The sequence below is a fragment of the Symsagittifera roscoffensis genome, chromosome 5 (assembly GCF_963678635.1).
Source record: "Symsagittifera roscoffensis chromosome 5, txSymRosc1.1, whole genome shotgun sequence".
Taxonomy (NCBI): Eukaryota; Metazoa; Xenacoelomorpha; order Acoela; family Convolutidae; genus Symsagittifera; species Symsagittifera roscoffensis.
This window is the reverse complement of record NC_087066.1, coordinates 35,016,113-35,028,969: the sequence shown is the minus strand read 5'-3', so window position 1 is coordinate 35,028,969 and position 12,857 is coordinate 35,016,113. Positions and strand designations below refer to the sequence as shown.

Sequence of the window (12,857 nt, the reverse complement as noted above, 5' to 3'; positions counted from 1 at the left end):
GAAGTCCATACATAGGTTGTAGAAGTCAAAAAAGAGATTAAGCACAAAGCCAAAACATACCCGAATTGGGCCAAAAAAATGAAACGTAGGTCGAGAAAGTCGAAACAAGGGTCGAGAAAGTCGAAACATAGATGGAGCACAAAGTCGAAACATGCACAATTTTGGTCGACAAAGTCAAAAAATAGGTCGCAAAGGTCAAAACAAAGGTAAAAAAATCAAAACTTGCCCACTGCTGGTTGAAAAAACTAAAATTTAGGTCAATCACGAATCCAACGAAGCTAAAACATACTCAAATTTGGTCGAGAAAGTCAAAACTTAGATCGAAAAAGTCAAAAAATGTCGAGAAAGTCAAAAAATTCCCCGATAGGGTCGCGAAAGTAGAAACATATGGGTCGATCACAAAATCAAAGATACAATTTTTTGGTCAAAGAAATCGAAACATAGATCAAGCACAAAGTCGAAACATACGCTATTTTTGTCAAGAAAGTCGAAACATATATCGAGAAAGTCAAAAAATAAACAATTTTAGTCAAGTAAGTCGAATTATAGATCAAGCAAAAAGTCGACAAATACGCAATTTTGGTAGAGCAAGAAGAAACGTAGGTTGAAAAAATCAAAACATAGGTCAGAAAAGTCTAAAAACCCAATTTCGGTTGAGAAAGTCAAAAATAGGTCAATCACACTCAAAAAATTGGTCGAGCACAGTTGAAACATAGGTCGAGCACAGTCGAAACATAAATCGAGCACAGTCGAATGAACAAAATTTTTAAAATATTGGTCGGGAAATCGAAGAAACCAAATTATGTCGATTTTTGATCGAGAAAGTCGAACCGTATCTATGTAGAGTCGAACAAAAAACTTTCGATTTCTGAAAAATTGTCCATCGAGAAAGTAAATTGAGAAAAAAACGAAACATATCAATTGTTGGTCCAAAAAGTCGAAAAATTTTTCAAGCACAAAGTCGAGACATAACTGGATTTGGTCGAGACATAACTGGATTTGGTCGAGAAAGTCAAAGCATAGGTCTAGCTCAGTCGAAAAATAGGTCGAGCACAATCAAAACATAAGCCGAGAACAGTCGAACAAACAAAAATTTTAAAATGTTGCTCAGAAAGTCGAGAAAGCCAATTTTGGTCTGGAAAGTCGATACATAGATCGAGCACAAAGTCGTAATATACCCAAATTTGGTCGAAGAAGTCCATACATAGGTTGTAGAAGTCAAAAAAGAGATTAAGCACAAAGCCAAAACATACCCGAATTGGGCCAAAAAAATGAAAGGTAGGTCGAGAAAGTCGAAACAAGGGTCGAGAAAGTCGAAACATAGATGGAGCACAAAGTCAAAACATGCACAATTTTGGTCGACAAAGTCAAAAAATAGGTCGCAAAGGTCAAAACATAGGTAAAAAAAATCAAAACTTGCCCACTGCTGGTTGAAAAAACAGAAAATTTAGGTCAATCACGAATCCAACGAAGCTAAAACATACTCAAATTTGGTCGAGAAAGTCAAAACTTAGATCGAAAAAGTCAAAAAATATCGAGAAAGTCAAAAAATTCCCCGATAGGGTCGCGAAAGTAGAAACATATGGGTCGATCACAAAATCAAAAGATACAAACTTTTGGTCAAAGAAATCGAAACATAGATCAAGCACAAAGTCGAAACATACTCTATTTTTGTCAAGAAAGTCGAAACATATATCGAGAAAGTCAAAAAGCAAACAATTTTAGTCAAGTTAGAAAACTGAAAAATAGGTTGCGAATCTTTGTGCTTTCGACATTGTGCTTGATCAATGTTTCGATCTTTTCGACTAAAATTGTGTATGTTTTGACTTTGTGGACCTTTGATTCGATTTTCTCTGAACATTTCTTGATCGAGAAAGCGAGAAAGTCGAAACATAGGTCAAGAAAGCCGAAACATTTTTTTCAAAAAAGTCGAAACATGCCCATTTTTGGTCGAAGAAGTCGCAACTTAGTTCAAGCACAAAGTCGAGACAATCTATTTTGGTCGAGAAAGTCGAAACCAGGTCGAGAAACTCGAGAAATACACAATTTCGGTCTAGAAAGTCAAAACATACTCGAATTTGGTCCAAAAGTCGAAACATAGGTCGACAAAGTCGAAACATACACAGTTTTTGTCGTGTAGGTCGAAACAGAGATCAAGCACAAAGTCGAAACATACCCGATTTTGGTAGAGAAAGAAGAAATATAGGTTGAAAAAGTCAAAACATAGGTCGAGAAAGTCAAAATAGATCCAACTTCGGTCGAGAAAGTCGAAACATAGGTCGAGCACAGTCGAAAAATAAGTCGAGCACAGTCGAAACATAAGTCGAGCACAGTTGAACAAACAAAGTTTTCAAAATATTGGTCGAGAAAATCGAAACTTACCAAAATTAGCTGAAAAAGTTTAAATATAACGAAATTTGGTCTAGAAAGTCAAACATACCAAAAGTCGAGACATCCAGTGAAAAATGAGAGCATGAAAATGATGGGGTCTATAGCCAACGCCATCGATGACGCAAATGGTGCAAATGTGAAAGCAGAAGCCAACACTTCATTAGAAACGATGATGTATGATTGGATGCTTTGGAATCAATAATGAGGTGAGGAGATCAAATGGTGAAAAATTGTTCATGATTAAAATTGACGCGCGAAAAAATTCGCATTTATACATCGATATCACAAAACTATGCTGAAAATGTGAACTTGCGACTATTATGTGTTTTGAACACGAGGAGTTCGAATATTATACCAATGTAAAAAGAAAGTAAAATACATATTTTCGTCACTGTCTCGCTCTCGTAATTATAGTCGTTTCTTGATTGAAACCACTTCGAAATCCAAACAGCTGGAGCGCTGTAATGAAGAACCAAAGAAAACCTCTTAAAATGGACTCGTCAACATTTCATGTGCGAATTGCCAGAAATTTAATTAAAAAGATTTTTTTTCGTTGATCATTAATTTTTTGAACAGTCATTGGGACGAAATTCATTTTTACGACCAGCTGTTTTGTTTGCCATTGTTTATAGCTCGAATAATAAGCTATATATAAACAGATAAGAGAAAGCTTCAGTCAACTTTTTTTCTGAACATTCCGTTTTTGCATTTGGGCGGTGCTTTACAGTTTGTTGTCATGGTAAGACTTAATCTCCTCTGCTGCCTGCTCCTCCTTTTCTCAGGTAAAGCCACTCATTGTGTTCTTGCTCCTGTTTTTCTTTAATTTCCTTTCAAATAATTTTTTATCTATGAAAGACAAACTTCTATGAAATACAAAATTTTCCATTTTCTAAAGCTCAAAGTCAAGCTAAAATATGAGACTTTCCCCTGGCTTTAATATTGAGCTATTGTTCCGACCAAAAACTGAGCAGGAAATTAGTTTCGAATGCCTTATTGTTCCAACCATTGAAAATGGGGAGGAACTTTGTATTCGGGTGTGTTTTAGTTTTTTCTTTTTTTTTTGCTTTCCACGCAAAATCAGCTACCACAAATAATCATCGGACTGGGTTGAGTGATATATCATATTAAAGCCCTTTGCGTCCTGATTCGAATGACATCAAAAAATGTTTTCCCGGTTTTGAAAAAAAAAAACGGTTTTAAACTTTTGATTTTTCGTGCGAGTGAGCAGGCTTACATTAGCTTATTTATGTTTAATTTAAGTCTTAAAAGATTAATTTTACTCTAATGAAGTTAGTTTTTGGAGTTTTTAGCTTCATCGTAGGAATCAAAACTTCAAAAGTTTAGAAAATGTTTTTGAAAAAATATTCAGAAAAAAAAAATTATATTTTTTTTTAGTTTTTTTTAGTTTTTCTTGTTATTTGACTTTAAAAAATGTTTTCCAATTTGCATATTTTACATGACTGACAAAAATGCCTAATCTCTACTTTTTTGCTCAGATTTCTTTATAGCACCAAACCGAAAAAACAACAGTAATTGGAAAAAAAATTTTGTTGTAATTTGTTAAGACTGGTCAGAACATTCTGTGCTACTTTCACAGTAACCGGTTATCTTTGTTTTTTAGAATAATTTTTGAGTAAAATCAGATAACCAAAAATAAAATTCTGATGATACATCCTTATTTTAAACTAAAACTTTTTCAATCGTGATTTAGTCACTATTTCAAAAATGTATAAAATAATTTTATCCGTGTCTTCAAATCGTTGTGAATAATTTGATTCTTTTTGTATAGTTTACAGCGAGCAACGCAAGCATAGTTTACAGAAGCATTCAGTTATACCATACTAACTAACATTATAACTTAGCTTGAAGCGAAAAAATTGAAAAGCTTCAGTTATTATTCTCCTAGCACGAAAATTTCAAAAAATCTTAAATTGAAGGAGCCTGAAAAAAAATTTTGTTCGCGAAAATTTTAGATTACTTTTTATGGAAAAAGAAATTGTTTCTATTTTTATTACAGATTTTGCAATGATAACTGTAGTCAACTTGAGCCATTACTACTTCCAAATGAGTTTTTTCCTTTAGTGAACATAAGCTTTTGTCCCTCTCGCTTTTCCCTTTGTGAACAAAAACAAACTGCACTATTTGGGAAAAAAATCGTTTTTGTTTCGTCTCAAGAAATCAATGTGGCCGGAACCAGTTACTTTTGTAGTCAATTGTTCATTCAGATTTTTTTCATATTTTCTACGGTTAAACATTCCATTCGAGTCCGAATTTATTCCATCTAGCTAAATTGACATTTGTGAAGGTTGAATTTTGCTGTTTAGATTTAGGCGTAGAAAGTTCACAGATAACTTTGGCAATTGTTGGCCAGACAAGCGACAGTTTCAATGTTTCTGTGAACACAGAGACTGCTGGAAATATACTGGAGATAGTTCACAGCTACTCAGTCACGCCCAACACAGGGTTCTCTATAACGGATACTGGAGACTACGTTTTCGAGCCCATCATATATGCTTATAGTTTGGACAGTGGCACTCAGTATACTGTCAATGTTACCCAAGTTAACGTGACCATGTGGAACGGAGACCCGGCCGCCAACCCCACTATAACCCAGTCCCAGTCCATAGATATTTGCACCAGTTAGTCCCCCCACCCGCACACACACACACACACACACTCGTACATGAAGCCTCATTTTTCAGATCAATAACTTGTGCTTTTTTTTTCCAGAAACATAGGTCATTTTCCATGCTTTCGGAACAAACAGACGAAAAATATTTTTTGAACTTCTTAATTCAAACTCAAATTTTGTAGGATGACTGTTTACCCATAAAACACATAAGACAACAATAAAAACCCAAATTTATTTTGAAAGGTGGGGCGTGGAAAAGAGCCGACAATTCTTCTCGTTATAACCTCCCAGCAAAAACACCATTTTTTAAAGTTCCAAGTTGAAAATGAAAAAGGTGTAACCAGTTTAAAACTAGTAATTATATCCATTTATATTAATGATAAAACTATCCCTTAAAAGAATTTCTAACTAACCAATCTTGATCCATAACTAACACTTTATTTGTATCGCTGAAACTATTCATAAATTCAGCAACAGACCAAAATAAAAATCACTTAGAAGACAGTTGTTCTCCTTCAAAATAGTTCCTGATATCTAACTCGCAAACAACAGTATACACTAGATCTGTTGAGACTTGGAGATATAAGAGTAAGATTAAGATTGGTATGGACTAAGAAGTTGCACGAATCTATCCAGCCGAAAATAAGATAGCGTGAAGAAGAGACGGTGTACCTTATCTGAAACTACTCTATGAAGGAGCCACCCCGATCATAAACTCATCTGGTGCGACCAAGAGTCTCAAACAAGACCTCTTAACAAAGTTAGATTCAGCAAATACAAAACAGAAATAGGATACAAAATACATTGCAAAAAGTTAGGTAGTACATTAAACTTAATAAGCATGTCTCTACGTCTCAGTACATCTACTCCATTACTTCAAACGATACGGCAAACACCAGATCAAAACCCGAACAGGAGACCGAGCTTCTATATTGTGAATTGACGAAAACTGCAACAACTAATTCTCCTCATACTTCTCAATGCAGTAGGTTTTCATTCTCTAACAAAAAGTAAAAAAACGACTTTGACCAATAAGATTCATTTTCAAGCCGGATACTTCTTCATGATGTATAACCATCTAATATAAACATAATAAAAAGATACCAAATAAAAAGATACCAAAGTTGTTCTTTTTGTCAAATCTGCAAACTTATTAAATACAAAATACAAAAAGTAGTGGGAAGTTAAGTTAAAGTTAATTCTATTGAAATTATAAGAAGTTCATTGCTTCTCAAGTTTTGTACCCCCATCCTTCCATTACTAATGTTTCTTTGTTTCCTAATCTAAAACATAACCATAATCAATTAGAAATTAGTATCATTTAACTCTCTAACTTATAAATCATATTCCATAATTCATAATTTTAAATCAAACTATAATATGCAACTTAAATATCGTCAAGGCTTATCCTTGTTCTGTAATCATCTAAATTTTTCGCAAACTAGATCATCTAGGCTAACCTCCTAGTAAAAAGTGTCTAACGACCACATCGATTAACTCTCCAACCCTTATCAACGACCAGAACTAATAGAAATTTTTTGAAAATTCACCATTTTAATTAAAGTAAACAGTGAAGAACTTTGTTTTTTCATCCTTCACTTGAACCCCTCCTCTAATCTGACCCAAGCTAAAACACAACAAATTTTTAGTAAGATATCTATTAGTATCTAACTATCTGCTTGTGTTCTATTAATGCTTGAACCTTGTGGATTGATTTACTTTTCCCCAATCCTTGATCACAAATCGCAACCCTGAGTAAGATTAAGTAAGTTTTTCTTAACATAAATCATAGCCAGCGAGAAAGTACAACATTTTTTTATTGAAGTGATATGCTCTCTCTCTCTCTCTCTCTCTATCTCTCTCTCTCTCTTTCTCTCTCTCTCTCTCTCTCTCTCTCTCTCTCTCTCTAACCCGTGTATACTCGAGAACCTATTTCTCGAGTTAGGATAAACTCACAACAATCGTGAAACTTAAGAGTTTAGGGAATAAAAGGCCTAACACGTGGATTTTGCAACCATCATCCTGACACTTATGTCAAGAGATAATTTAGGAAAGAAACAAACAATAGTACTTAACAATTGCTTAATTCACAACGAAACATACAATGTTGTAATCACACTTCTGGACAAAAAATAGGATATACTAGATCGAAAAAACAAACACGAAAGAAGGCAATACTAACAAAACAAAAGCTAATTGTTAAACAAAAATTTTCCAAAACATGAAACGCAGTTTCGGAGCCTAATACAACTACAATTCAAGAACTTCAAATCCTTCTAAATTTAATTTACGACAAAAGTAAACCAATAAACGACCAAAAATAATCTTCCGAATCAGAATTTACAACAGCATCGTCTATATTAGGTAAACACAGAATAAAAAGTTCATACCTCCGCAACGCGAACCAGTTCGACTCTATAATTGGAATCATTCAATAAGACACATTGAAAGTTAAACATTAAGCGTAATGCAGCACAAAACACTTTTCAATACGACGTCAATTTTGATGATAACTCTTTTCTTCTTTTTGTCATTCATCCACAAAGTGATCCCGCTAGAGGACAAATACATTTTTGCCATAATTATTGGCAAATTTGTTCAAAATGGAAATAGACCATGCAAAAAAAAATTCGCTAAAAAAATTTGAAGATAAGTACTCGACCACTATCTACCAGACATCAGCAGCATCACTTCTTATTACGGAGTTTTTACTACTGAAATTTACCATCACAAACAATTAAAACACCACACCAAGTACAAATAGATGACATAGAATTTGAAAGTTTTCATAGAATATATCAAGAATGTTCAACATCGAAAAGCACACAGTGCAAACACAATTTCCTCAAATGGTATTTTCTCTATCATTTATATTTACATTTCTTTATTAGAATCAAACGAATTATTACATGTGTCACAACCACAAACAGCTCGACATGCAATAGTAAAACAAGAAATCGACCTTTGCTCGCATTTTTTAGATTCAACTCAAGAAATACTGACCGAGAAAGAAACACCACAGATAGTGAAAATCGATCTACAAAGAATCCGAGCATGGTTCACTAAAGACTATTTTGTACACAATTCAGATCTAATCTCAACGGTGAAAGATATCGAGAAAAAGAAAAATCTTTCGACCACAAACTTCAGACGATGAAACAATATTAGTAGACCAAACAGATTATGTATTGGACACTGAATGGTCTCATCATTTTTTTTAAATATCCCAACGATATTTCAAGTGCGGCAACCGCCACTGTATTTGTGCTCAAAGATTTCCTAAAAGTAACTCCACTCACCACTAATACAACACGCTCCCTTAAATTATAACACAAAATTTCATGATAGGACAAATTATAATAGTTTAAACTCAACATTTAAAATTACTCAGGAAACTCATAATGGTACTTGAAATCTGACTAAACAGGATATCCAAACCCCATTATAATTTGTAAACGAAGAATTAATAGAAACTAAAACCTATTACAACACATTTAAGTATTTCCCCATTTCATTCAACACTCACAAGACCACATAATAAAAATGCTTCCTCCAAATAAACTGCACTACAATCAACAGTCAAACCATCCGTTATAACAAAATACTCTCATATAGATTATCAAACATATAGACCAATAACTAAAACACGACCATCGAACAAGAAAAAATATTTTGAAAAATGATTTCGCAAATCACAATTATGATTTTTTCGCAAACAATAACATTAGCAACCCAATAGCGAAACTCTTTTACACAACGCAAAGTCAATCACAAGAACATAATTGAACTCAACAGATAGCACAACCATCTCATCAATCGGTATTTTTCATTGAAAGTCATACGTAACCGATAACTTCAATATACCGTATCAAAAATTACCCATTTTTTCAACAGAACAAAAATTCAGCAAGGAAACAATTCACAAAAGCACAAGAAGTCAGCCACAATTTTCCGAAGATGTAGACTACTTCAACCAAAACCAACAAGAGTACAATAATAACCCGCGAAAATTTTTCGAAAAAATTGACCACCAGATAATTTTCATCGACCAGGGATTTTTTTTGAATCCTACATAAACTCAGAATACACACGACCAACACAACAACACCTTCCTCAGTGCCAAATTTTGGCACGATAAAAAAAATAACTAATCACAAAACCATATAAAAAGTCAAGGTTTTCAACTCAATCCAAAACAAAATGAAATTCCAGTTTCATATAATCTAAAACAACACGAAATCACAAAAATTAAACTTAAAATTTTTACCCAAATACCAAACACAGCAGAATCACATCAAATGACCATGAATCCATACCTAACATCTAATAAATGACTAATGCTGTTCACAGGAACAGATCCTGGATAATCAGTAGAAGGTTACTTCAATGCAGTTACAGCAAAACTAATTTTAAACATAGGCCCAGAACCAAAAAATACACGATTCCACCAGAAATGGATACATAGGCGAACAGCACTAATTCAAACCACACTTGACGGCTCAGCTCAAAAATGGTTTTCAGTTTTACCTATTGAAAAAAAAATGATTGGAAACGATGCACACAAGAATACTCAAAATTGTTCGATTCTGAAAAAAACAACATCAAGAGTTTCGTGCAACGAAATTCGTAGACTTTAAAAAAAAAAACAGCTCGTTAAAGGAATTGAAACCCTAGCACGAAAAGGTTATTCTCTCAACACACATGATTATAAACCCGAAATTGACCGATATTTTGGTGGTGACCCTAACACCACAATTTTGCAAAATTGTAATAAAAAAGCGACCATCACATCCATTATCAACCCGAGAACTACGTATGTAAGCAACGTATGTTAAAAACACTCAAACAACATTTTGATATAATAAAAATATCCAAGACTCTGATAACGAACTAGCAGACAAAATTATTCAAATATTAAACACTTATGAAAAGAATTCAAATTTCAAAGTCAAATTATTATTCAAAAAATAGAGTAAACAATGTCGCAAATTTTGACATCTTTTTACTGAATGCAGACAAAAACAACAAGACAACTTAAATAGACCGCAACAACGCAGATAAACAAACAATTCTTTATCAAAACAAAAAAAAAACATGAAAATCATTCAAGCAAAATTGTTCAAAGTAAGAAATGCTCAAGAAAACCACTTCAAAAGAGCTATAGCACTAACAGATCACGATCTTCCTGGTAGAAAAATATTTGCGGAAGATTACCAGATTGAAGAAAGATTGCAATATTGCATATTATTCACAGAACATATATAGCAGATCGAATAGTCAAATTAATCCGTAAAGAAATAATTACTCTAGATCAAACTCAAATAGAAGTAAAAATTCAAACTATTCTTATTCAAACTCTCGGAATAGAAACTATTGCAATGATCGTTCAAGAAATGCTTCAAACAACCGAAAATGAAACTCTTCAAATATTCGACATCGAAATTATTCGAATAACGATCACAAAACTACTCCAGGAATAGACCAAAAAATAATCATTTTAATAATAGAATCCTTGATAATTCTTCAAACACAAACAACAACTATCAGAACAGATCAGGAAAATTTTTTCAGTCACCCCATCAAAGAAATCCTCTAAATTCTAAAACGCAAAATTGAAACTATAGAAGCAGTACACCGAAACATCAATGACCAATTTATCAAGTACAATCTACAGATGAATTAAAATCAGACCCTCCAGGTACCGACACTACAGAAATTTCAGAACAACAGTTAAACCACATACACTCTGACGCCACAGATGACAAAAGTGACCCAGAAACCACACTTATTATTATTATGCTTAAAATAGAACATAAAAATGAAGCACCAATTGAATCGAATTAATACCAGAATGTAATTATTATTTTTTATCTTCAAGAACTAGATAATATTCAAGAAACTACAAACTACACAGGTAAATGAAACCAACTCCAATATGAATCATAATCACCAAAATACAACAAAAAACATCACCAACAAAAAATATTGGACAAGCCCACTTCTATTAGAAAGCCCAGAAAACAAAAACTTCCGATCACCAGATCTTGATTTAGTTTTTTTAATTGATTCTGGCGCAGAATCAACCATTTTTAATATCCCTACAAACAAAACAAAACTATGTGATACATCTTTAACACTCTTCCAAACAAGCAACCCCCATTTTGCTCAAAATTTTAGCCGATTTATAATCAACAGAGAAATCAACTTGAACCACTAACAGGATATGTAATTGACGTTTCTATAAATCAAGTACATCAATTTTACTCTGATCAAAATAAACAAGAACAAAACATGTCTGATCTTGAATTCAAACCAATTCATTATTTTTTAGAGTAACAATTTTATCTATCAAATACGCTTAAAACACAGCTACAGATACAATTGATTAACTTGTATGTAACATTTTGCTATATAAGATCACATTTCCTTTATGAAAAATCTGAAGCAAACGCAACATTACAGCTACACAAGAAAACGCATACAGAGTAAACAAAATCTTAAAAATAATAGATTTTTTGCCAATCAACTATTCTTAAGAAAGGTTTATCTATAAATAAAATTACTTATGAGTCAAAACGAAACTCGGATTTTTTGACAAAGACCCCCTATTTCGAACCAAAATTCCAAATCTCAAAATATACAAATGAACAACAAAACACTTTTAACAATGTTCAATTTTCAACTTTTCTCAAATCAATCAGCAAGAATTTGAAAAACTAGCAGAACTATTAAAAAATTATCCCATAGTTAAAGCCACATCAAATTTTGATGCTGGAAAATTACATCCACCACTATATCTTCCGCTTAAACCCGACGCATTCATCAAAACAGCGCGCAAGTAATATACCAAAGCGTTTACAAGACAAAGTAAACAAGTGAATATTCCAAATATCAAAATAAATATTCCAAACATAACAAGAAAAACAAGACTTTTAGATATCCTCGAACAACATGAAAATATCTCATCACTGAATAAAAAAAAACGACCAAAAAAAATCATTCATCAATCCCGTATTTGTTCTCGCTAAAAGAGAATCACTTAAAAACATTCTGACACCAGAAAATATAAATTCTCTAATCGATGAATTAGAATAAAACTGGCCCATAGAACCAAAACAAGTAAAAATTACAACAAAAAAAAACAGACAATACTATACCGACATGAATAGCGCATATAATCAGATGCCATTAGACGAACCATCACGTCGACTACGTCAATTCGTTAATGCAAATCAGCAATACGAATTTAATGGACTATTCTATTGTGTATCCATATGACCAGCAGCTTTTTCAGCATTTATGAGTAAAATTTTTTGGCCATATAATTTTACCAAAAATTTAATCATAAGTTTAGACAAAGTATTCATATATCCACAAAAAAACACAAAAAAATTAAATTTTCAAACAATTGCCACCAAATCTTTTCAAAGAAAACATGAAAGCAGTCCCAAACAAACCTTATTTTTTCCTAATTCGTGTGAAATTTCCTGGACACAGTATTGAAGGCACCACAATTAACATCTTTAAAATCACGATCAGACGCATCATCAAAACTCCATCACCATTAAACAAAGAGAATGCTAAACTTCTTAGGTAAGTATGTTCTGAAAATGAAATTATATCTCAGGCCATTTTATAGTAACCTGCGACAACAAAATATTTTTGAATGAACATTAAAACATCAAAAACTCTACGACAAAATAAAAACTTTTAAGCAGAGCAAATTTCAATCACCTTTCCAAATCCAGATCAACTATTTTACGCTATGTGCAATGCATCTAACTTTGAAATTGGCGCAGCACTTCTACAATCACATAAAGATACAAATAAAATG

At 32.9% G+C, this 12,857-nt stretch overlaps 2 protein-coding genes across 3 annotated transcripts in view; both read left to right on the top strand.

Annotated features, from left to right (window-relative positions):
- Positions 1-2,960: 2,960 nt before the first annotated feature.
- The window catches only part of LOC134846713 (mucin-3A-like), a 40,237-nt gene continuing 30,340 nt past the window's right edge, over positions 2,961-12,857 (top strand). Inside the window, exons 1-2 of the mRNA XM_063864098.1 lie at positions 2,961-3,173; positions 4,716-5,030. Coding sequence (XP_063720168.1) covers positions 3,128-3,173; positions 4,716-5,030 — 361 coding nt within the window. The 5' untranslated portion in view covers positions 2,961-3,127. The remainder of the gene's footprint in view (positions 3,174-4,715; positions 5,031-12,857) is intronic.
- LOC134846008 (5'-3' exoribonuclease 2-like) overlaps positions 6,170-12,857 on the top strand; it is a 351,354-nt gene continuing 344,666 nt past the window's right edge. Inside the window, exon 1 of one of the 2 annotated variants that reach the window (XM_063863172.1) lies at positions 6,170-6,183. The gene's annotated coding sequence lies outside the window, so the exon portion shown is untranslated. The remainder of the gene's footprint in view (positions 6,184-12,857) is intronic. The other variant, XM_063863171.1, reaches the window with a different exon arrangement.